Raw genomic sequence first — 27,633 nt, 5'->3', positions numbered from 1 at the left:
TTAGTGTTATCTAAAGTTTCATCTAGGTTTATTTTGAAGCAAAAGTGTGTGCAGAGCACATCACTGTAACTATTACTGGCGTGTGACGTGATCACTGCCTGTGAAATGCGCGCTGCCTTCAGGCGCACGTCAAAACATACACTTTGATTAATCATCATTCATTTACGGTAACGTGATCATTCTTTTTTATTAATCCCATGCATTAAGGTGTTAAAATTGACAGCCTTAATATATACAGTATTTACAGTATATATATAAATATACTACACTAGGGTTGTCTCGATACCAATATTTTGGTACTAAAATTGACAGCCCTAATACAGTAATGTGTATATATATATATATATAGATTATATCAGTATATATATACAGTATATATATATATTTTTTTAAATCTAATCGAAAAAAATCGATTTGAATACGAATCGAATAGATTACGTTGTGCGATTCAGAATCGATTCTCATTTAAAAAAAATAAATTTTGTTTTTTATTTCATTTTTTTTTTATTTAAATTTTTAATATTTTTATCAATCCAACAAACCACTACACAGCAATTCCATAACAATGCGATCCAATTCCAAAACCAAACCTGACCTTGCAACACTCAGAACTGCAATAAACAGAGCAATTGAGAAGACACAAACACGACACAGAACAAACCAAACGTAGTGAAACAAAAATGAATATTATCAACAACAGTATCAATATTAGTTATGATTTCAGCATAGCAGTGATTAAAAATCCCTCATTGACATTATCATTAGACATTTATAAAAAAGAACAATAGTGTCACAGTGGCTTACACTTGCATCGCATCTCATAAGCTTGACAACACTGTGTATAATATTTTCACAAAGATAAAATAAGTCATATTTTTGGTTCATTTAATAGTTAAAACAAATCTACATTATTGCAATCAGTTGATAAAACATTGTCCTTTACAATTATAAAAGCTTTTTAAAAAAAAATCTACTACTCTGCTTCCATGTCAGCAGACAGGGATGGATCCTGCTGAAATCCTATGTATTGAATGAATACAGAATCGTTTTGAATCGGAAAAATATCGTTTTTGAATCAAAAATCGAATCGAATCGAAAAAAATCGATATATTATCGAATCGTGACCCCAAAAATCGATATCGAATCGAATCGTGGGACACCCAAAGATTCGCAGACCTAATATATTTATATATATATATATATATATATATATATATATATATATATATATATATATATATATATATATATATATATATATATATATATATTCTACACTAGGGTTGTTGGTACCAGTACCAGTACAAAAATGATAAAATTAAGGTGATAAAATGACAGGTGATAAAATGATTGTGTAGTAAATGATCAAGCATCTCCGTGGTGATGTCCCATGTCCCAAATTCCTCATTTCAGTAATGCGACCCCAGAGCGTTCGTAGATCAAAGGCAACACACCCACTGATCCTATATACAATTTTATAGATTGTGCTGGGCTTATCTTCTTCAGTGTCAAGAGTTGACAGGACTCCAGCGTTTTCTCGAAAGTGTTCTTGCTTTCACTTTCGTCCCAGGGGCTCAGTCTCTTGTGCCGTATTCTCCGCTGCGCAATGTTTTGGCCTTTAGGGGCCCGTTGGTAATGGTGGATTTCTGTTCCTTGTGGTGGCTTTTTCTGTTTTCGATGTCCGCGTTGATCGCTTTCGGTTGTGGGGTTGCGTCGTATGCATTTTGTTGTGTCTTCACCATGACGAGAGTGAATCCATAACGCGCGAATGATTGTGTGAGTGCTTTTGATGTAACATGAACAATCTTATCGGTTCACCTTGACCCGCTCTGCAGTTTTATTGGTCTGATTAGACAAGACTAAAATTATTTGTGGCATGTGAATCTGGAAAAATCCATAGATTAGCCCCAGCAGTGTTTAAACCACAAAGTTCAAAACAAGGAAAACAAGTTGTGGTTTATAGTCCAGAAATTACAGTACTAAAATTAATATTTTTGGGGATGTTTCTCCATCAATTCACAATCATCCACGTCCCAATCCACGTGGACGTCATGGTACCAAAACTTATTGTCTGGGACATTCTCACGTGTGAACTTAATTTTTCTGTGTCATGTGTTAGTGCTTATTGGCCACTGATTATAACCCATTTGTCATCCACATATTTGGGGATAAGTTGATTGGCAACACTAAATTGGCCCTAGTGTGTGAATGTGAGTGTGAATGTTGTCCGTCTATCTGTGTTGGCCCTGCGATGAGGTGGCGACTTGTCCAGGGTGTACCCCGCCTTCCGCCCGATTGTAGCTGAGATAGGCGCCAGCGCCCCCCGCGACCCCGAAAGGGAATAAGCGGTAGAAAATGAATGGATGGATGGATATTTGTACCTATGACTTGTGTTGTTCCCCACTGTATTTGACCATATACGTGCATGTGACATTGATTACACAATGTCAAAATGTGAACTTTTTCATATTATAAGCTTTCATGTTTTAACAACACACTGGTTCACTACTGCGCCAGTTATTCATTTAGAAGAATTGAGCTTTGTACTCTGCTTGTCTGATATGTTCCAGTTTGGTTAAAATACAGGCTGGAGGCAATCATAGGCAACAAACTATGCTGGTAGGCGCCATGTTACTAATTTCACATTGATTAAGCAGAGGCTCGTTCTACACCTTGGAATTGTTTAAAGGCTGAATACTAAACAGAAACATTTTGTACTGCATAAAAACCATGAAGCATGTGTGTGTGTGTGTGTGTGTGTTAGCGTGTAATCTGTGTGTTTCAGCCTCCAATCCAAATTCACAGAGCCCTTTGATGTTACTTGGAATAATTTTATGCCTACTTCTCACTTTTCCTTTTATGCTTGCTGAATTTTGATTGCAGCTTCAGGCATTTTTCAAATGATATGCGATAGGATTCCTGTAATAATTCAAACGGCCTTTGTTGGGTAACAAACGTCATTTGTCAACCATAAGGATTGTATGTATTTTACCTTTGATTACTTGTTTGCAGATGGTTATTGGCTCCTGTCTGATGATGTACTTCACAATGTATTTATTCCATTTACTGTAAATTCAGTCATTTTATCTTTTTTGTGCTGTTTTTATATGTCCATCCAGGTTATATTCTTGAGATTAGTATGCCAATGTTTGTGTGCTTGTGTCTGCATATTTTTGCTTAGGCATTGCACCCTGATAAAAACAAAATGGGATTTAGAAGTTTTGTTTCTTCTAGGTACAGTGAAACTTGACTGGGGCCCTAAAGTACCTTGGCTTAATTAGAATTGCTTTATCTTCAAGTCTGATCAATTAATGTGAAATTGTTCATTCAATCACTAACACGCTGGCTGTATTTGCAATTAAATGAGTGCTGATAACAAAGAAGATGTATTTCAGCTGATAACAGTAGAATGAGAACCTAAGCCAAAAGTTTGATCAATACACAAACTGAAGCACATGCACACAACAAAATCAAATGAGCACACATGATGTAATCCTTTAACACATGTTCTGCCATCACTGGAAAACTAGTACATTTACCTCATTACTTTGGACCTTATCATTAAAAACGTTTCACTCTGCTTGTAACATATACTGTACAGTATTATTTGTGTGTGTGTGTGTGTATATATATATATATATGTGTATGTATGTATGTATGTATGTATAACCACCTATCCATCCATTTTTTTTACCACTTTTTCCTCTTTTGGAGGTCGCGGGGGGGGGGGGGGGGGGGGTGCTGGAGCCTATCTCAGCTGTATTCGGGCGGTAGGCGGGGTACACCCTGGACAAGTTTCCACCTCTGTGTATATATACATATATGTAACATATACCGTACAATATTGTTTGTGTGTGTATCTATATATGTAAATAATATATATAAATAAATGTGTGTATATATATATATATATATATATATATATATATATATATATATATATATATATATATATATATATATATATAGGACTTCACGGTGGCAGAGGGGTTAGTGTGTCTGCCTCACAAAACGGAGCTCCTGAGTAGTCAGAGTTCAATCTTGGGCTCGGGATCTTTCTGTGTGGAGTTTGCATGGCCTCCCTGTGAATGCGTGGGTTCCCTTCAGGTGCTCCGGCTTCCTCTCACTTCCAAAAACATGCACCACGTGATAGGTTGATTGGCAACACTAAATTGGCCCTAGTGTGTGAATGTTGTCTGTCTATCTGTGTTGGCCCTGCGATGAGGTGGCGACTTGTCCAGGGTGTACACGCCCTCTGCCCGATTGTAGCTGAGATAGGCACCAGCACCCCCCGCGAGCCCAAAGGGAATAAGCAGTAGAAAATGGATGGAGATATATATATATATATACATAAATTTGTATATATATATATATATATATATATATATATATATATATATATATATATATATATATATATATATATATATATATATATATACATATAAGAGCTTGTAACATATACTGTACAGTATTGTTATTGTGCGTTTGTTTGTGTGTATAAGTACATATATATGTATGTGTATCTATATATATATATATATATATATATATATATATATATATATATATATATATATATATACATATAAGAGCTTGTAACATATACTGTACAGTATTGTTATCGTGCGTTTGTTTGTGTGTATAAGTACATATATATGTATGTGTATCTATATTTATATAAATATACTTTATATATATGTATGTATGTATATATGTAAAGAATATAGACATACATATATGTGATTGTAACATATAAAGTACAGTATTGTTTGTGTGTGTGTATGTATATATATGTGTGTACGTGTGTGTATGTATATGTGTGTGTATATATGTGTGTATGTGTATGTTTGAGTGTGTGTATATATATATATTAGGGGTGGGCAAATTAGTGCGTTAATTATGAGTTAACTCATCAATCTATTAACGCCGACAATTATTTTATCGCACATTTGCGTATGTTGTTTACATGCTTTTATTTTGTTAACGCCTTTTCTTAACAAGATGGCGGCGCCCGGCGTCAAGGGGCTCTTGGTAAAAATGGAACATTTGGCAAAAATACTGGACAATTCTGCAAATTTCATGGCTGGCTTACAGCGTGGTCACTCCGGGATCACTTACGACGGCCAGACAATTCTGGATGTGGATAGATCGGGCCGTTTTGGACTGAATGACGCGTGCTTGCTAGACCGGCTAGCTAGCATGGGAATACTTTGCCGGCTACATCCAGCGGCCTGTGAAGCAGCGGAGTATATGTGTTGTCTGTCTATTTATGAATAATGCAGACGAGGCGTGTTGGCTGAGTTCTTAAAGTTCGCTTTCAGAGCGTGCATAACACAATATACAGATGCCGTCATGGCAACACAACCTATACCGGGCTACCGCGCATGCTCGTCACTCCTGTTGCATGCTGGGTAGAGTAGTTCTTTTTTTCCCTGGCTCATAACATCACAATAGAGTACCATATATATGATGCGTTCAGTTTATCAAAGCACCAAGCAAACAATCGGAAAATTCCCATCATATCAATTCCTAGATATGGTCATAATTATTTTAAGTGCACTACGCAGAATAAACACAATATTAATATTGCTACTACGGATAATTTGATCAAAAATTCCCTAAAACAGCCCACTACCTATAATATAGGTTTTATAAACATAAGATCCCTGATAAAAAAAAATGTTTCTGCTGTTACCTCAGAAATTGCCTGTTCAGATGTTATGATTGTGGCTCAGAGATTTGTATGTAGATTATATTTATTTTCCATAACACACAGAATAACTTAAATACCCTGGCAGTGGTAGTAGTAAGCTCAAATGTTTGTATTTACATTTTTTGAGTTGATTTTCATAAAATATGCTATTTAACTGCTACTGTTTAACAAGTACTGATTTGAATTGTGTTTGCACAACAAATGTTTTGGCGCTTTTGTTCATGTGGGAGAATATTCCAATAAAGGTGCACTACACACTACTTTTGAATTCATTATTGGGCTTTGCGTATACAATGCAGTTAATCACGATTAATCAGAGAAAAAGTGCGATTAACTTCGATTAAAATTTTTAATCGTTGCCCAGCCCTAATATATATATATATATATATATATGTATATATATATACATTTATATAAATATATGTATATATATAAATATATACATACATATACACACACATACATACATATATATATATATATATATATATATATATATGTATATATACATATACATATATATTGTATATATATATATATGTGTGTGTGTGTGTTGAATATGCTACAAAGACAACATATTTTATGTTCAAACTGATAAACATTTTTTTTTTTTGCAAATAATCATTAACTTTAGAATTTGATGCCAGCAACACGTGACAAAGAAGTTGGGAAAGGTCGCAATAAATACTGATAAAGTTGAGGAATGCTCATAAAACACTTAGATGGAACATCCCACAGGTGTGCAGGCTAATGGGAACAGTTGGGTGCCATGATTGGGTATAAAAGCAGATTCCATGAAATGCTAAGTATTTCACAAACAAGGATGAGGCGAGGGTCACCAATTTGTAAGCAAATTGTCGATCAGTTTTAGAACAACATTTCTCAACGAACTATTGCAAGGAATTTAGGGATTTTACCTTCTACGGTTTGAAAATCATCTAAAGGTTCAGAGAATCTGGAGAAATATCTGCATGTCAGCGATGATATTACGGACCTTTGACCCCTCAGGCGGTACTGCATCAAAACCCGACATCAGTGTGTAAAGGATATCACCACATGGGCTCAGGAACACTTCGTAAAACCACTGTCAGTAACTACAGTTGGTCGTTACATCTCTAAGTGCAAGTTAAAACTCTACTATGCAAAGCCAAACCCATTTATCAACAACACCCTGAAACGCCGCCAGCTTGGCTGGGCCAGATGGACTGATGCAAAGTGGAAAGGTGTTCTGTGGTCTGACGAGTCCACATTTTAAGTTATATTTGGAAACAGAGGACGTGGTGTCCTCCAGAACAAAGAGGAAAATAACTTTTCAGATTGTTGTAGGCGCAAAGTTGAAAAGCCAGCATCTGTGATGGTATGGGGGTGTATTAGTGCCCAAGGCATGGGTAACTTACACATCTGTGGTTTTGGAGCAACATATGTTGTCATCCAAGCAACGTTATCATAGATGCCCTGGCTTATTTCAGAAAAACAATGCCAAGCCACGTGTTACAACAGCGTGGTTTCGTAGTAAAAGAGTGCAGGTACTTTCCTGGCCTGTCTGCAGTCAAGACCTGTCCCCCATCGAAAAAAAAAGTGCATTATGAAGCGTAAAATACGACAGCGGAGACCCTGTACTTTTGAACGACTGAAGCTCTACATAAAACAAGAATGGGAAAAAATTACACTTTTAAAGCTTCAACAATTAGTTTCCTCAGTTCCCAAACGTTTATTGAGTGTTTTTAACAGAAATGGTGATGTAACACAGTGGTGAACATGCCCTTTCCCTACTACTTTTGCACGTGTTGCAGCCATGAAATTCTAAGTTAATTATTATTTGCAAAATAAAACAAAGCTTATGAGTTTGAACATCAAATATTTTGTTTTTGTAGCGCATTCAATTGAATATGGGTTGAAAAGGATTTGCAAATCATTGTATTCCACGGTGGCAGAGGGGTTAGTGCGTCTGCCTCACAATACAAAGGTCCTGCAGTCTTGGGTTCAATCCCAGGCTCGGGATCTTTCTGTGTGGAGTTTGCATGTTCTCCCCGTGAATGCGTGGGTTCCCTCCGGGTACTCCAGCTTCCTCCCACTTCCAACGACATGCACCTGGGGATAGGTTGATTGGCAACACTAAATTGGCCCTAGTGTGTGAATGTGAATGTGAGTGTGAATGTTGTCCATCTATCTGTGTTGGCCCTGCGATGAGGTGGCGACTTATTCAGGGTGTACCCCACCTTCCGCCGGATTTTAGCTGAGATGGGCGCCAGCGCTCCCTGCTACCCCAAAAGGGAATAAGCGGTAGAAAATGGATGGATGGATGTATTCTGTTTATATTTACATCTAACACAATTTCCCAACTCATATGGAAACAGGGTTTGTACTTGAAGAAGCAGCACGGTGTGCACAGTGGCCTCACAGCAAGAAGGCCGATTCTCGGGCTCTGCGTCTTTCTGTGTGGAGTTTGCATGTTCTCCCTGTGACTGCATGGGATCCCTGCAGGTACTCCGGCTTACTCCCACCTCTAAAGACGTGGGATTAGGTTGATTGGCAACATTACATTTGTCCTACTGTGTGAATGTTGTCTCTCTGTGTTGGCCCTGTGATGATGTGGCGACTTGTCCAGGGTTTACACCGCCTACCACTCAAGTGCAGGTGGGATAGGCTGCAACCTTACCCCCCCGATCCGGATATACTTGAAGGCTCCCCGCCAGTGCTGTTGTTTTTTGAATGTAAAATAGTCTAATATTATTTATGAGTACATTCATTCATATATTTATCACAGATTTTTTGGGAGGCAAAAGAACACTGCAGTTATTTAAAAAAAAAAGGTACATCTTGGCAGATGCTACTCCAATTCAAATTATGTGCAAAAAGATGTTGACACACAGACATTAAATCAGGGGTCTCAGACACGTGTCCCGCGGATCAATTGTGGCCCGCGAGACGTTATTTTGCGGCCCCCACCTTAATATGAACATTTAATATAAGTGCGGCCCGCAAGTTTTATATGAATGGCGCTTGACAGCGTTGAGTTATTTGGGTCCAAAATGGCTCTTTCATCGTTCTGGGTTGCCTACCCCTGCGTTACTGGAAAAGCGGCAAATGAGTGAAAGCGACAGAGACGTTGCCATGGAGACGAGGGTTTTATTACGTGCCTGGCTGCAGTCATACCACGTCACCTGTCCATCAGTAATAACAGTCCCCAATAACCTACACCAATTCAAACCATTATTTGTTTTTTTATTGTTTATTTTGTATTGCGGCTTCACGGTGGCAGAGGGGTTAGTGCGTCTGCCTCACAATACGAAGGTCCTGCAGTCCTGGGTTCAAATCCAGGCTTGGGATCTTTCTGTGTGGAGTTTGCATGTTCTCCCCGTGAATGCGTGGGTTCCCTCCGGGTACTCCGGCTTCCTCCCACTTCCAAAGACATGCACCTGGGGATAGGTTGATTGGCAACACTAAATTGGCCCTAGTGTGTGAATGTGAGTGTGAATGTTGTCTGTCTATCTGTGTTGGCCCTGCGATGAGGTGGCGACTTGTCCAGGGTGTACCCCGCCTTCCGTCCGATTGTAACTGAGATAGGCGCCAGCGCCCCCCGCGCCCCCGAAAGGGAATAAGCGGTTGAAAATGGATGGGATGGATTTTGTATTGCCTCACACGATGAACACTACATATATTTCTATATGGCGCTGGATAACACTCTGGGACCTGTCACTTTTTTGCGCTCGCAATCCCGGTACTTTATTATCCGCCGACCACCGTGTTGCTGTAGGGAGGAAAAGCGGAACGACACACATTGCGGAAATTACATTCTCCGTGCGTCGGCTAAATACAAACATATTCCACAAGCCCAACATGTCTTTCTCAAAGCCTGCAGTGAAGAGAAGGGTTAGTGATGTGCAAAGACAATTCCAGGAAAAGTGGTAGATGCAATATTTCTTTGTTGAGCACAGGGGCACGCTGACCTGTCTTTTTTGCACAGAGAAAGTTTCGGTGCACAAGGAATACCATTTTAAATGTCATTATACAACTAGACATGCTGAGGAGTATGCAACTTTTTTTTTAAGAAAACTTTTCTTGCGGCCCAGCCTCACCCAGACTCTGCTTCCAGTAGCCCCCAGGTAAATTTTGTTTGAGACCCCTGCATTAAATACTGAACCGTTTGAAACAATTTTCTACAAAATAGAGCATTTAAAAGTACATGAGTTCACTTTCACTCATGGTATCAAATAAGTATTAGAAATATTGAAAATGTACAGGTGTCCGGATCGACCCCTGAAATTTTATTATTGTTACAGCCCCACTCATAACATTTAAGGAAATAATATGGAAATTGTATTTTGTAGCCATGTGGAAAAAAAACACTAAACGACATGATGTGCCGTGCCAAGGGGTGTCTAATTATTGCACATGACTTTAAGTCACATCGCTTATATCGTCATTATTGAAGGCCTATTAAGGCTCGCCCTTACATTCATCACATCTTTCCACCCCGGGGTGAAAAAGGTAATTTTCAAGCAGTTTTAGCACATAGGTTATCTTGAGCTGCAGGATGGGACACCTGCTGTGCTTGCCTATAGTAAGTTGGCGTGTTGGCAGGGAGTCTGTTTGTGTGTTTGCATGTGTGAGCAATGTACCATTGAACCAATTAGCCCCTACAGTGGGGGTGACTGTGACAGAGGCGTTCCACAGGGTAAAACACTTGGCCCTGTGGGTTCCTGGCCAATAGCAATTAATGGGCTAACAACAGTCTTGATTAGCCTCTTTGATTGGCTTTATAACACTTTATCTATGACCCAGCAGTCCGCAGAGTTTTTGCAATAAGACATTTTTGCTTACCTTCTGCTTTGAGACCATCTGTTATTTAAACAGGAAGCTGTATTTACAAACCCCAAAACCAGTGAAGTTGGCACGTTGTCCATCCATCCATCCATTTTCTACCGCTTATTCCCTTTTGGGGTCGCGGGGGGCGCTGGCGCCTATCTCAGCTACAATCGGGCGGAAGGCGGGGTACACCCTGGACAAGTCGCCACCTCATCGCAGGGCCAACACAAATAGACAGACAACATTCACACTCACATTCACACACTAGGGCCAATTTTAGTGTTGCCAATCAACTTATCCCCAGGTGCATGTCTTTGGAAGTGGGAGGAAGCCGGAGTACCCGGAGGGAACCCACGCATTCACGGGGAGAACATGCAAACTCCACACAGAAAGATCCCGAGCCTGGATTTGAACCCAGGACTGCAGGACCTTCGTATTGTGAGGCAGACGCACTAACCCCTCTGCCACCGTGAAGTGTAAATTGTAAATAAAAACAGAATTCAATGATTTGCAAATCCTTTTCAACTCATATATACTGCAAAGACATGATACTGAGAAACGTAATTTGTTTTTGCAAATAATCATTAACTCAGAATTTAATGGCAGCAACACATTGCAAAAAAGTTGGCACAGGGGCATTTTTACCACGGTGTTACATGACCTTTCCTATTAAATGTTTCCTAGTAAATGTTTGTGAACTGAGGAGACCAATTTTTGAAGCTTTTCAGGTAGAATTATTACCAATTTTTGCTTGATGTACAGCTTAAGTTGTTCAACGGTCTGGGGTCTCCGTTGGGGTATTTAAGGCTTCATAATGCGCCACACATTTTTAATGGAAGGCTTGGCATTGTTTTGCTGAAATAAGCAGGGGCGTCCATGAAAAAGACGTTGTTTGGATGACAACATATGTTTCTCCAAAACTTGTATGTACCTTTCAGCATTAATGGTGCCTTCAAAGATGTGTAAGTTATCCATGCTGTGGGCATTAATACACCCCCATACCATCACAGATGCTGGCTTTTGGACTTTGCGCCTATAACAATCCGGATGGTTCTTTTCTTCTTTGGTCCTGACGAAACGACGTCCACAGTTTCCAAAAACAAATTGAAATGTGGACTCGTCAGACCACACAACACTTTTCCACTTTGCATCAGTCAATCTTAGATGAGCCCGGGCCCAGCGAAGCCGGTGGCCTTTCTGGGTGTTGTTGATACATGGCTTTGGTTTACCTAGTAGAGTTTAGACTTCCACTTACAGATGTAATGACAAACTGTAGTTCCTGACAGTGGTTCCCTGAAGTGTTCCTGAGCCCATGTGGTGATATCCTTTACACACTGATATCGTTTTTTGATGCAGTACCGTCTGAGAGATCAAAGGTCACGGGCATTCAATGTTGGTTTTCGGCTTAGCCGCTTACGTGCAGTTTTTTCTCCAGATTCTCTGAACCTTTTGATGACATTATGGACCGTAGATGGTGAAATCCCTCAATTCCTTTCAATAACTTGTTGAGGAATGTTGTTCTTCAACTCTTCGGCAATTTGCTCATGCATTTGTTCACAAAGTTGTGACCCTGAGCATTTCATGGAAGCTGCTCTTATACCCAATCCTGGCACCCAATTGTTCCCAATTAACCTGTTCACCCGTGGGATGTTCCAAATAAGTGTTTGATGAGCATTCCTCAACTTTCTCAGTCATTTTTGCCACGTGTGCCAGCTTTTTTGAAACATGTTGCAGGCATCAAATTCCAAATGAGGTAATATTTGCAAAAAATAACCACGTTTGCCAGTTTGAACATTAAATATGTCTTTGCAGTCTATTCAATTGAATATAGGTTGAAAAGGATTTGTAAATCATTGTATTCTGTTTTTAGTTACGATTTACACAACGTGCCAACTATACTGGTTTTGGGTTTTGTGCGATGGTAAAGTATTTGTATTTTTTATGCTTTAAACTATCATCAAGTATGTCTGCTGTGGTGTATTTATAAGTGGTTCAACGCTTGTTTGTGTAAATACATTCATCAGAAATGGACAGAGGATGCCACTGGCTGCGAATGGCTGCTGTTGAAATAAAATTTTTAGTCAATTATACTTGATACCTGTGTCTTTTCTATCTTCTATTTTTCTCAGTCTCAATGTGACACAATCCCATGATGCAACATGCGTCCCCAGCACCTGCAGTGACAATGATGGCCACCCAGAGTGTTCCTCCACCAACGTACCAGGAGAGCCAACAGGTCAGTCAGAACTGACCTTAAAACTGTAAATTGTCAATACAAACAATATATACAAAGTCACTGTGTTGCTGCCATTAGATTTGCCGATCTAATACCGACCATCCATGAGTGATATCGGCGGATCACATATAAATACTATGTATTTTTCCATTTACTTCTGTTGAGCGCTACAGTAATGACAGTTTAACAATATCAACACAATATTTAAACTAGTTCTTTATTCTTTTTTATTACATACACTAGTTTGAGCAAAGCGAAATCTATTGCATACAATAAATAAGCAAATAATTACAAGAACTCATGAACAAATACAAATATCCATCTAATTACTCTTGTATGGGCACTGATACTACCTCTAGTATTGACACCACCAGTTCAAGGATCGATGGGCCCTCCTCTTATATATCGTGTGCTGACTGTGACACACCAAGACAGGGGTCGGGAACCTTTTTGGCTGAGAGAGCCAGAAAACCAAATAATTTAAAATATATTTTCGTAAGAGCCATATAATATTTTTTTTAACACTGAAAACAACTAAACACGTGCATTTTTAAGTAAGACCAACATTTCTAGAGTGTAATAGGTCTCTTTTTCTTTGTAATAACATTGTTATTCTGAAGCTAACTGTGGAGGGGGCGTGGCCTGCGGGCCTGCAGCGACAGGTGCGTAGAAGGCCCACCTGGGCCTTGTTATCTAATCACCTGTCGATCTGTTATAAGCAGCAGCCAGGAGGAGAGACTGGGTTGGGGCTGGAAATATTATTGCTGGAAACTTATTGAAAAATAAAACAATATTGTAACCCTGAAACAGGCTCTCATGTCGGTGCTTGGGGGTCTGAAGAACCCCCAGGAGGGCAAGCCCCACACTAACCAATAATAAATAAATAACTTCTTACCATTAACGCAACTTCTTCAACAGGCGCGGTAGAAAACGGATGGATGGATTAAAAATGCATGAGAATGTTTTATATTTTGAACATTATTTTTAACACTGTGATTACTAGTGGAATTATTCATTACTTATCGTGTTAAGCAACGTCAGCTCAGATTTATCAGAGAGCCAGATGCAGTCATCAAAATAGCCACATCTGGCTCTAGAGCCATAGGTTCCCTACCCCTGCACCAAGAGTTGTTGTTATATTATCCTCTCTTTAGACTCTTCAGGGGTGTCGAACTCAAATACAGAGTGGGCCAAAATGTAAAACTGAACAAACCTGGGGGCCAAGGTTGAACAAATTAACATTTTAATAGGGACCCAAACAAGTTTTGCATTGAATATTGAACAATAAAGGCCTATATAACTTTATAGTGACATGCAAAATAGAATTTCCAATAATAATAATAATAACAATTAAAAAATATCAATGGCGTATCAAATTAAATTTAAATACAAATGTAATGCCTCTTTTCTATTTGCAGCCTTCAGAGGAAAGTATCCAAATTTACTTTTTCCTCACGCAAATAATAAATGTGAAAATAAAATAACAATAATGAATTTATTTAAACATTCAAGCCTTGAAGTAGCAAGAGAAAGTGCATGAATAAAACGTTAATTATTGCTCAGTTTGCTACACTGATTTGCTTTAACGCTGAATATGGAACAAGCAACGCTTATATAACGTAATAATGCAAAATCAACTTTCAAAAAACAAACGAAAAAAAATCAATGGTATATTAAATAAAATGTTGATAAAAAATGTAATGCCTCTTTTCTATTTGCAGATTTCTGAGGTATATATCAACATTAACTTTTTCCACAGGTTAATAAATTTGAAAATAAAATAACAATGAATAAATCAACCATTCAGGCCTTTTGCTGCTCGTTTGCGACACATTGGTCTAATATGATGTGATGTATGTGTGTGTAAAAGCCACATATATTATGTGAAAGGGCCTGCACACTGTTTGTATGGAGGAAAAGCGGACGTGACGACAGGTTATAGAGAACGCTAAAGGCAGTGGCCTTTAAGGCATGCCCCCAGTATTGTTGTCCGGGTGTAAATCGGGAGAAATTTGGAAGAATCATTGCCCCAAGAGATTTTCGGGAGGGGCACTGAACTTCGGGAGTCTCCCGGGAAAATCGGGAGGGTTGGCAAGTATGAGTATTAGCGGCGAATGTGGTGTTACAGCGGCACTGCCGCTATATAATACCGGCGGGCCAGCTCTAAGCTTAATTACATGGCAGGCCAAATTTGGCCCCGGGCCAGAGTTTGACACCCATGGTCTACTTGGTGATTTCCTGTTAATGTCTGCAACACGGTTACTTTCAAACTTCTTAAAATGTACTAATCACTTATTTCTTGGTGTTGTTTCAAGCTATCTTAGCGGTTAGCTTAGTTATTAGCATGCCTGCTCCTGGAAAATACAGTTTATTTTCCGTAATGGAGGTGAATATTATTAACATAGGGGAGCGCCTCCACACTGTGTATGGGGACACACAATTTGCTCCCGGTCCAAAAAAAATTGTGTCAACAAGATGGTAGGGCTGGACAATTAATACATTTTTGATTTCGATTTCAATCATGGCTTCTCATGATTATGAAAATATAACTATCGGAAAAAAAACCAATAATGGGCTGCGGAATGTGTGTGCAAGTTCCAGAGCTTGTGACGGTGAAACAGATGAGGAGCGAATGTGTGAAAAAAATGAGCATGTCTACAAGAAGCTTGGGTTGTCACCATAGTTGTTACTTTGAAATTGTCACAACACTGGTATGCCTAATCAATAATCCCTAAACTCAAAAATAAGTAAGGCATATGACTTCCGCAGTTTTGTAACCTCTGACTGAGTCACATAATTGGCCAATAATATGGAATCTGCTGTTAAACGTAGAATATCAGGGAAAGTGACATGAATGTGAATGAAATCTTGTAAAAAGGAACATTTGTTTGGTAAAATAATGTATCTGGGACTGCTCATTCATCCCCGAAACACTCAACCGTCCCCTGGGTCATTATTGTCACCGATGTCCCACTGGGTGTGAGTTTTCCTTGCCCTTATGTGGGCCTACCGAGGATGTCGTAGTGGTTTGTGCAGCCCTTTAAAACACTAGTGATTTAGGGCTGTATAAGTAAACATTGATTGATTGATTGAAAACAATGGCCGCTTAAAACAGCGACCAAACTACGAAGTTATAGCTAACAAGACCAATCCATACACCCACAACACATCTCATCTGCTTATGTTGTTGTGAACGACATCATCAATGTAAAATCAATGTACAAACAGTGCTCGCAGCTTGAGGCTTTTTTTTACAGCCTCAAGAGCAGGGGTCTCAAACTCAATTTACCTGGGGGCCACTGGATGCAAAAACTGGGTGAGGCTGGGCCGCAAGAAAAGATTGCTTAAAAAAATCTAACATGCACTTTTTAATGAATTCACCTTCTTTAAATGGCTTTCTCGCCATAGCAACATACTTGCCAACTCTCGCGATCTTTTCGGGTAACACCCGAATATCGGTGCCCCTCCCATTAATCTCCCGGGGCAATCATTTTCCCTGTTTTCACCCGGACAACAACACTAAGGGCATGCCATGATGGCACTGCCTTTAGCGTCCTCTACAAGCTGCCATCTCATCCGCTTTTCCACCATACAAACAGTCACATTTTGAAGGAGGCTTCTGCAGACCCACGGTGGTGACTGCAAGACATACTTGATCAACAGCCATACAGGTCACACCGAGGGTGGCCGTACAAACAACTTTATCACTGTTACAAATATGCGCCAGACTGTGAACCCACACCAAACAAGATTGACAAACACATTTTGGGAGAACATCCGCACCGTAACACAACATAAACACATCAGAACAAATACCCAGAATCCAATGCAGCCCTAACTCTTCCGGGCTACAATAGGGTGAAGTGAAGTGAAGTGAATTATATTCATATATCGCTTTTTCTCAAGTGACTCAAAGCGCTTTACATAGTGAAACCCAATATCTAAGTTACATTCAAACCAGTGTGGGTGGCACTGGAAGCAGGTGGGTAAAGTGTCTTGCCCAAGGACACAGCGGCAGTGACTAGGTTGGCAGAAGCGGGAATCGAACCTGCAACCCTCAAGTTGCTGGCACGGCCACTCTACCAACCGAGCTAAACCGCCCCAAGGTTGGGGGTGCGGGGGTGTATATTGTAGCCCAGAAGAGTTGTGGCTGGGCTGGCACACTGTTTGCACAGGTTGTAGAGGACGCTAAAGGCAGTGCCTCCATGAGGCCCCCTTAATATTGTTTATAGGGTGATATTTTCGAGAGAATGAGTACCATTGGGGGGGGGGGGCACTGAAAATTGACAGTCTCCTGGAAAAATTGTGGGAATACAAGTATGACAATGTAAAGTGCCATTCATATAAAGTTCGCTGGCTGCACCAACATTAAATTTTCATATTAAGGTGCGGGCCACAAAATAACGTCTTGCGGGCCGCAACTGACCCGCGGGCCGCGTGTTTGAGATCCCTACTCAAGAGAGTCACCTTTTCCTTGTCAAGCTGAGAACAACAGGACAGCAAATGTACCCCCTTCACAATAAAAGCATGGTGCGCCACATCTGGTCTGACTAAGCTAAGAAAATAAAGCTCCACAAAAAAGTACCTTGCACAAGCATAATGTAGACAAAGCACGTATTGACACGTTTACATATTTTGACCTAAAAATACTGTTCAAAATGTATTGCGTCACTAAATGTAGGGATGTTCGCATTTTTTTTGCGAACATTTTATCACATTTTATTTCACACAAAGAGCAGACGCGGTGGTAAAAAAAAGTCTCAAAGGTAAAAAAAACGGAATTAAACTTATTTCCTGATTTTTTTTTTTATAAATGTTCATGTTGCTGTTGTTATTTAAATATATTGTTATTACTATTATTATTATTTTACTTGTTCTGGTTTATTTGTTAATAATGTATATCTTCGTGCCTCGGGGCACATAAGGCCTTCACAGAACTTCTCCACTTCTTACGATCGGCTGCTGCAGTCCTTGCCTCCGACCGTGAGTTCCACTCTGCCTCTTTCCTTTCTTTCTCAACGGTACGCCTCCAGGTTGTCTTTGGTCTTCTCTTTCTTCTTTTCTGGTGTCCAGGTCATGGCTATGCTGCAATTGTTGTTGTGGTCCTGACGTAGTATGTGTCCAGTCATCTTTCATCTTTGTAGCTTTACATCCTCACTGAGTGGCTTCATATCCGCTCTTTCCAGCCGTTCTTCGGTACTGATGTGATCTTGCCAGCAGATTCTGAGTATTCTTTATAGGCATTTGTCATGGAATACGTCAAACGCCCTGTTATCTCCTCTGTTCATTTTCTAGTATAGCAATACTGGTAACACTAGTGTCTTGTACAGTTTTAGTTGTGTTTTTCTTGTGATGCTGTTGGAGCTCCAGGTCTTTCCAAGTCTGATGAATGCGCCTCTCGTTTTCGTCAGTCTATTCTTCAGGTCCTTCATGCCGCCTCCCTCTTTACAAACTATGGCTCCCAAATACGTAAAATGATCTACCTCTTCGACATCTTGTCCATTGATTGGCATTTTTTCCTGGTTTCTTGCAAATATCTTCATTGTTTTAGTCTTTTGTGTATTGATCCTGAATCCTACATTTCTTTGTCCATCCATGTTGTTTTACACTGCATGTGCTGTTTTGTGGAGGACAGTAATACTACGTCATCTGCAAAGTCCAGGTCGTCAAGTTTTGATGTTAGCTTCCAGCGAATTCCATTCTCTCACTCTTTAACTGTTCTTCGCATTATCCAATCCATCACGATCAAGAAAAGGAATCCGGACATATTACATCCTTGTTTGATAACGGTTTTAATCTTGAACCACTCGCATGTTGCTCCTTGGTCTTCTACTGCCCACTGGAAGACTTTGTAAAATGTTTTCACCATTCTCACAATCTTCTCTTGAATTCCATATTTCTCAATAATCTTCCACTGGCTTTCGTGGTGGACAGAGTCGAAAGCCTTTTCGAAATCTACAAAGTTCATGAATAGTGTTGCTGGCCACTTGTCAACCTGTTCAATTATGTTTCGCAGTATGAAGTCTTGCTCTGTTGTTTGTTCCTCTGCTCGTTCTTTACCTATCTTTTAACTATATTTAAAGGTGAGATTTGGTGGTACAGTAAATACTTATGTTTTTTAATTAATCGGAATTAGAATGTCAACCAAAATACTTGTGATTGTTATTTTTGCCATAATCTTCCAGCCCTATAAAATGGGATTGGTGTTTGTGATCGGCATTAAAAGACATACTGTAAATCGAAAATGGCCAATCACGTATTTTTTAACGGATATCATTCCACTGCAGCTGGATCGACACTTCCCTAGACTTGATTAAAATACCGTAATTTCCGGACAGTAAGGCACAACGGATTATAAGGCGCACTGCCGATGAATGGTCTATTTTTGATCTTTTTTCATATATAAGGTGCACCGGATTATAGGGCGCATTAAAGGAGTCTTATTTTTATTAATTTTTTCTAAATGGGAAAACTCTTCCTTGTGGTCTACATAACATTTAACGGTGGTTCTTTGGTCAAAATGTTGCAAAGATTATGTTTTACAGACCGTCTTCAAGTCGCTTTCTGACAGTCGCTTTCGGATGCGCCATTTTGTGGGCGGTTTTATTTACGTGGCTCACCTTCGACAGCGTCTTCTCCCCGTCATCTTTATGGTAGCCGTGTAGCGTGCAAGGACGGAAGTGGAAGAAATGTCAAAAGATGGAGCTTACTTTTCTAATGACATTCAGACTTTACTTAAATCAATAAGGGAGCAGCATCTTCTCATCCGAAAACAACAACACCGGAAATGTGTCCCGTGAAAAAACGTTCAACCTGAACTCTAATAATTTAAGTTCTCTGGGTGAAAAATGTAAACTCACTACACCAGTATGTTTTAGCGCTTTCATTATATTAGAAATATGAATGCCCCATAACATGAATACAGAGAAAAAGATGAAGCTTATCGACTACGGTGTCGACACAGACTACAAAGGCGGACTCGAGCAATTTTTCAGGATTTATGCAGATCCCAAATACACATCAGCAGGTACCAGAAGGTAAAAAAAGTTTCTTTTGCATACTATTGTGAAAAAAGCGCCAGATAATGTCTTACCTTATACACACACCATAATAATACTCGTATGTTGAAGCACATCAAACGATGAAGCCTATACTTATGTCTTATGTTTGACTGCTCAACTAAACCTATTCCTTTTAGTAAGCACACCGGGTTATAAGGCGCACTGTCGACTTTTGAGGGAAAAAAAATATTTTAAGTGTGCCTTTTAGTCCGGAAAATACGGTACAAAAACAGACAACCTTGTGTGGTTATTGGAGGACATTTAAATGTTACCTGGCTGTCCAGCTTTGCACAAGTAAACACGATGCAAAACTGTTTGTATTTGCGATTTTCGATGCAAGTCGACATTATTTTTGCTGACATCAGACTGATTGCCGATAAGGACTCAAGTTCATTTTAACAAATATGATTATTTGCCCTATAAATGGCGGACACTCACAAAGAAAAAAAATGCGAAAAGCTTGCTAAAAAATGGTGTTAATTGATAAAGTCAAAGGTTCTTACAGAATCAAACACCATGTACAAGCCTGTGATTTGCGCTGCCAACAGGTCAGTGTTAATGAATGAACCTTGTCTATAGTTGGATCTCGCCTTTGCCCCAGACTGCAGTAAACCCCATGGAGAGGAGTAGAGCAGATTCATCCTTACCATCCTCCACCGCTGTCTGCTTTCACCCAGAGGATTAGTGCAAGGGGAGAAATGCAATGTGCATGCTCGGAAAATGCAAATGAGAGCTAGTTAAGTGTGAAGAAGCTAATTTATTTCCCGTTTGGCACTGGGATTAAGATTTGAAGCTTTCCCCCGCCCCACCCTGTCACAGGAAGGAGTGGTGGGGTGCTGGGTAATGAAATAGAATAAAGCCGCAGCCTTGTTATGCAAAATGATTCCTTGTTGATTCTCACTCGATTACGAGTATGAAATACATGTTACACGTGATTGCTCTAAGGAAGTGGTTATTAAAACACCTTACTGAAAATTGAAGAACTGAGGATATCAGTTGCTTACATTTTTAATTGTGTTAAATCACACTATTTTTATGGTTAACTTGCGATTAATACAAACCTTGTTTCCATATGAGTTGGGAAATTGTGTTAGATGTAAATATAAACGGAATATAATGATTTGCAAATCATCATTTTCAACCCATATTCAGTTGAATATGCTACAAAGACAACATATTTGATGTTCAAACTGATGAAATTTTTTTTTTTTGCAAATAATCATTAATTTTAGAATTTGATGCCAGCAATACGTGACAAAGAAGTTGGTAAAGGTGGCAATAGATACTGATAAAGTCGAGGAATGCTCATCAAACACTTATTTGGAACATCCCACTGGTGTGCAGGTTAATTGGGAACAGGTGGGTGCCATGATTGGGTATAAAAACAGCTTCCCGAAAAATGCTCTGTCTTTCACAAGAAAGGATGGGGCGAAGTACACCCCTTTGTCCACAACTGCGTGAGCAAATAGTCTAACAGTTTAAGAACAACGTTTCTCAAAGTGCAATTGCAAGAAATTTAGGAATTTCAATATCTACGGTCCATAATATCATTAAAAGGTTTAGAGAATCTGGAGAAATCCCTCCACGTAAGCGGCATGGCCGGAAACCAACATTGAATGACCGTGACCTTCGATCCCTCAGACGGCACTGTATCAAAAACCGACATCAAACTGTAAAGGATATCACCACATGGGCTCAGGAACACTTCAGAAAACCACTGTCACTAAATACAGTTTGTCGCTGCATCTGTAAGTGCAAGTTAAAGCTCTACTATGCAAAGCGAAAGCCATTTATCAACAGCATCCAGAAACGCCGCCGGCTTCTCTGGGCCCGAGATCATCTAAAATGGACTGATGCAAAGTGGAAAAGTGTTCTGTGGTCTGACAAGTCCACATTTCAAATTGTTTTTGTAAATATTCGACATTTTGTCCTCCGGACCAGAGGGGAAGCGAAACATCCAGACTGTTATCGAAGCAAAGTTAGAAAGCCAGCATCTGTGATGGTATGGGGGTGCATTAGTGCCCAGGGCATGGGTAACTTACACATCAGTAAAGGCACCATTAGGCTGAAAGGTACATACAGGTTTTGGAACAACATATGCTGCCATCTAAGCGCCGTCTTTTTCATGGACGCTCCTGCTTATTTCAGCAAGACAATGACAAGCCACATTCAGCACGTCTTACAACAACGTGGCTTCGTAAAAAAAGAGTGCGGGTACAGACCTGTCTCCCATCAAAAATGTGTGGCGCATTATGAAGCGTAAAATACGACAGCGGAGACCCCGGACTGTTGAACGACTGAAGCTCTACATAAAACAACAATTGGAAAGAATTCCACTTTCAAAGCTTCAACAATTAGTTTCCTCAGTTTTCCTCGAGGTTTATTGAGTGTTGTCAAAAGAAAAGCTGATGTAACAGTGGTGAACATGCCATTTCACAACTACTTTGGCACGTGTTGTAGACATGAAATTCTAAGTTAATTATTATTTGCAAAAAAAAAAATAAAGTTTATAAGTTTGAACATCAAATATCTTGTCTTTGTAGTGCATTCAATTGAATATGGGTTGAAAAGGATTTGCAAATAATTGTATTTCGTTTATATTTACATCTAACACAATTTCCCAACTCATTTGGAATTGGGGTTTGTACTAAGTAATTAATCCACATTTTACTGATGTTGATTAGCCAAATGTATTTGTAAAGTTACGCGGAAATATATTCGTCGGGAGTCGGGACAGATTGTTGGTATTACCCTGCTAAAATGTCTAGTTTGACCGCACAGACCATCATCAAAATAAGTATTTAATAATAATATACAATATATTATATCGCATAAGCCTACTTTGATGGCAAGCCAAGGACAACTCTAAAATTACCGCCACATTTCGTTCAGCATAACTCCATGTTGCATCCAACCTGACACACTGCATTCTCTTCCATGTACACACATCACCATCTTTCAGTGCAGAATGCAATTCTATGAGCCAAGCCACGTTACTCATAAACTACATTACGCATAAATCCTATAGCCTACTACCATGTCATTACACAAAGTAGAACATCATTACATGTAATGCATTATATTTTGCCAAGCAAACACCACCCCATATGTTTTTGATGCACAGACAGTACTAGAAACTGCAATTAGCTGTGCTAATGTTAGAACGCATTTCCTCAGCGTATCAGCATATTGAGAAGGAAATAGGCACTGACACTACACATATCCACTTAGGTTTTATTTGTCGAAAATATATTTTGCCCTGTCAGTTGGATGAAACATCAACATACAGTCTATTAGGCATATATTTCCGTTGTTAGCCTGTTTGTCAATGTGTCATTGACCAAGCAAGCATGCTCAGCGTGCTGGTCCTTCGCTCCTAAGCATTCTTTGCAGGAACATACTAGCTTTGTTAGACAAGGTCATAAACTGTATTGGACAATATAGTTGGCATACCAAATGTTAATTTCCATGTATTACAAGTATTAAGGAAACGTAAATGCCTTACTTGCCTATCAAGGAGGAAATTAGCTTGTTTGGCGTCCCATGAAAAAATATTCTCCGCCTTCAGTCGTCTCCATTTTTCAAAGACATCCCCAATACAAATCTTCCTTTTGTTCCTGGCTTTGTCATGAATAAGTCAAGAATCATAATGAGGCCATTTAGATTTACTAAGGTCTGACATGTTTAGTAACTTTACCAGTGGCAGTAGCTATATTTCGCTCATTGAAATTTTAAATTTTATGTAGCATGCACGCTATGTCCAGGAAAAAAAGTATTTAACCACGTCTGCCTCAAGCTAATTGCACGTCACATCAACACATGCCAACATAACACTTGCTGCTGCTCACCCAACAGCAAGTCCTAATACAGACCCTTTTTTTCAAATTAAATTCATCACATTTTGGAATTTGGAATAATCATGAATAATCACAGGCGATTACTCGCTAGCATTATTAGAATTATCTTTAGAGAGGACCACAGTTTTTGTACACAAATGGAATTTACCTGTCAGAATGTTATTCAGGAATGTTTTTAATGCATGTCATTTGTTTGCCTAAAACTATCTAACAGTTTTATCTAAAGTTATTTCAGGCTGTATTTGGGTATACAGATGCAGAAAATGTTCCTTTGTGTCTTTTTACCTTAGTTTACATTGGCATCGTATTGGGCTTTGTACTTTAAATATTTAATGTTGTTACTTTACGGAATATTTAGTTTTTATTTTTATTTATTTTGATGCATATTATATGGCATATAGCAATCTATTGAGTTATTATACATGCCAAATGTTCTAAAATACCAAATATAATGATTTTATTCTTCAATCAGTTAATACAAACATATATGACGTTTAAGATGTACGTAAAAGCCTATAAAATAACCAAATTGAAAATACCGCCAAAGTTAATTTGGTGCATAACTAATTACTTCTACAATGAGGTAGCTGAGTTACTAACTCAATTCCTTTTTGGGAGAGTCATTTGGAACTGTAACTAATTATTGTTTTAAGGTAAGATGACTAACACTGTAAACCCCTAATATCATTATTGATGTTCCCCCACTCTTTACACCTAAAGTCAGCAATCTAACATCGTGTAATTCTGTCCAACTTCAAATTAAAGGGAGAACATATAATCTTGTACCCTGGGTACATGTCCTCTCCTCTGCCACGATTGGAAGAAGTGGGTCAGGGTCCGGCACGTTTGGTCATGCATGCAACAGAGATGCATCATCAATCTGGCCTACCACATATTTTCCCATTGACTTAAGTCCTTTTGTTCTCAAGTTTCTGTGGCTGCAATAAATCCAAGAAAGTGAAACATTCTATTGCACTTGAAGTTTGGATGCAGTGTACATCACACATAATAGAAAGATAAAAGAAACTTTCGAAATGATATAAAATCTTTTGTTATCGCATCAACTGGAGACACCTGGAAACATCCATTGAGATTAGGATAATGCGACTTTGAACAAAATGCACACTTTTTACCTGGCTTTGTATCTGCTGAAATAGAAGAAAAAGGCGCTCAATTGCATTAAATGCAAGGCGACTGTGCGTTTATTTTTTTTTTAGACATCCTGGGACATTTGCACAACAATTATGGTTGAGATAGAAAATACAAATGCATGGCGCTCATCTTTCAGACACTCTAAATAGAAAGAGCATCAACAATAGCTTTATTTGACTTAGACTTAGGCGTGGACAAACTTTATTGATCCACAAGGGAAATTGTTCCACACAGTAGCTCAGTTTCAAAGGTTGGAAATGGTAAGGATGGAAAGGTTAATGTAGCTATTAACTAGACTAAAAATGTACCTTAGTAGCAATATAAAATATATATATATATATATATATATATATATATATATATATATATATATATATATATATATATATATATATATATATATATATATATAAAACACTAAATTGTCCCTAGTGTGTGAATGTGAGTGTGAATGTTGTCCGTCTATCTGTGTTGGCCCTGCGATGAGGTGGCGACTTCCGCCCGAATGCAGCTTAGATAGGCTCCAGCAACCACCGTGACGGGAAAAGGGACAAGCGGTAGAAAAGGGATGGATGGATGGATATACAGTATATAATATATACTGATATAGTATATTATATTATGTTTTTTATACGATATAAACATTATATAACAAATCCCAATTACCATGTAAAATAATTGAAAAATGTTATCCAACAACTCGATTGATTTTTCTAACGTTTATTTTTAGAAGTCAACTCACACAGAAACACACACACACACACACACACACACACACGCACACACACACACACACACACACACACACACACACACACACACACACACACACACATCCACAGATTGTTATTCACATCCAGCCTGGCTGTTGTAGCTTGCATAGACACACTACATTGTCATGTTGACCCGCATAGAACAAGCAGGGCGGCCTGGACTGAAATGACCTTTTCAAATTTAAAGGGCTATGTTTTTTGTGGACATTCACAAGCGTTTGTCATACAACCAAGAAGAAAAAAAACATCATGGAAAAGTCTGCTTCATTAGTAAGGAACCAGCTTTCCTTCATGGCTTACACACCTGAGCCTGTGGGCTGGATGGGAGAATACAAAAAAAGAAACGTGCATAACTTCAAGCTAGTAAAAAAAGTACACTTAATTCAATTTCCTTGAATTGCCGCCGGGGCGCTAATTAATTTAAAACCTCTTCTCACTCCTGCGCTTACCAAAGGCATTTGGTAAAAGTAAGCATGTGCTGATTATTTTAAAACCTCTTCTCACTCCGGCGCTTACCAAAGGCATGCAGTAAAAAAATAGTGTGATGTAAGCTTGGACTTTAAATTCTACTGAATAGCTCTTAATTTTCTTCCCTTTATGCGATTTCAAATTACCGGTATTGAAATCAGCCTCCTCCATCCATCCATCCATCATCTTCCGCTTATCCGAGGTCGGGTGGCGGGGGCAGCAGCCTAAGCAGGGAAGCCAAGACTTCCCTCTCTCCAGCCACTTCGTCCAGCTCTTCCCGGGGGATCCCGAGGCGTTCCCAGGCCAGCCGGGAGACATAGTCTTCCCAACGTGTCCTGGGTCTTCCCCGTGGCCTCCTACCAGCTGGACGTGCCCTAAACACCTCCCTAGGGAGGCGTTCGGGTGGAATCCTGACCAGATGCCCGAACCACCTCATCTGGCTCCTCTCGATGTGGAGGAGCAGCGGCTTTACGTTGAGCTCCTCCCGGATGGCAGAGCTTCTCACCCTATCTCTAAGGGAGAGCCCCGCCACCCGGCGGAGGAAACTCATTTCGGCCGCTTGTACCCGTGATCTTATACTTTCGGTCATGACCCAAAGCTCATGACCATAGGTGAGGATGTGAACGTAGATCGACCGGTAAATTGAGAGCTTTGCCTTCCGGCTCAGCTCCTTCTTCACCACAACGGATCGATACAACGTCTGCATTACTGAAGACGCCGCACCGATCCGCCTGTCGATCTCACGATCCACTCTTCCCCCACTCGTGAACAAGACTCCTAGGTACTTGAACTCCTCCACTTGGGGCAGGGTCTCCTCCCCAACCCGGAGATGGCACTCCACCCTTTTCCGGGCGAGAACCATGGACTCGGACTTGGAGGTGCTGATTCTCATTCCGGTCGCTTCACACTCGGCTGCGAACCGATCCAGTGAGAGCTGAAGATCCCGGCCAGATGAAGCCATCAGGACTACATCATCTGCAAAAAGCAGAGACCTAATCACGTGGCCACCAAACCGGATCCCCTCAACGCCTTGGCTGCGCCTAGAAATTATGTCCATAAATGTTATGAACAGAATCGGTGACAAAGGACAGCCTTGGCGGAGTCCAACCCTCACTGGAAACGTGTTCGACTTACTGCCAGCAATGCGGACCAAGCTCTGACACTGATCATACAGGGAGCGGACTGCCAGAATAAGACAGTCCGATACCCCATACTCTCTGAGCACTCCCCACAGGACTTCCCGAGGGACACGGTCGAATGCCTTCTCCAAGTCCACAAAGCACATGTAGACTGGTTGGGCAAACTCCCGTGCACCCTCAAGAACCCTGCCGAGAGTATAGAGCTGGTCCACAGTTCCACGACCAGGACGAAAACCACACTGTTCCTCCTGAATCCGAGGTTCGACTATCCGGCGAAGCCTCCTCTCCAGTACACCTGAATAAACCTTACCGGGAAGGCTGAGGAGTGTGATCTCACGATAGTTGGAACACACCCTCCGGTCCCCCTTCTTAAAGAGAGGGACCACCACCCCGGTCTGCCAATACAGAGGTACCGCCCCCGA

At 39.9% G+C, this 27,633-nt stretch overlaps 1 protein-coding gene across 1 annotated transcript in view; it reads left to right on the top strand.

The window, feature by feature from the left end:
- Positions 1 to 27,633, top strand: part of pknox2 (pbx/knotted 1 homeobox 2) — a 354,581-nt gene that overhangs the window by 176,992 nt on the left and 149,956 nt on the right. The window contains exon 3 of the mRNA XM_061896425.1: positions 12,655 to 12,761. Within this exon, the coding sequence (XP_061752409.1) occupies positions 12,675 to 12,761 (87 nt within the window). The 5' untranslated portion in view covers positions 12,655 to 12,674. The remainder of the gene's footprint in view (positions 1 to 12,654; positions 12,762 to 27,633) is intronic.

The sequence above is a fragment of the Nerophis ophidion genome, linkage group LG04, assembly GCF_033978795.1.
Source record: "Nerophis ophidion isolate RoL-2023_Sa linkage group LG04, RoL_Noph_v1.0, whole genome shotgun sequence".
In the NCBI taxonomy this organism is placed as follows: Eukaryota; Metazoa; Chordata; class Actinopteri; order Syngnathiformes; family Syngnathidae; genus Nerophis; species Nerophis ophidion.
This window is presented reverse-complemented; position numbering and strand designations above follow the sequence as displayed.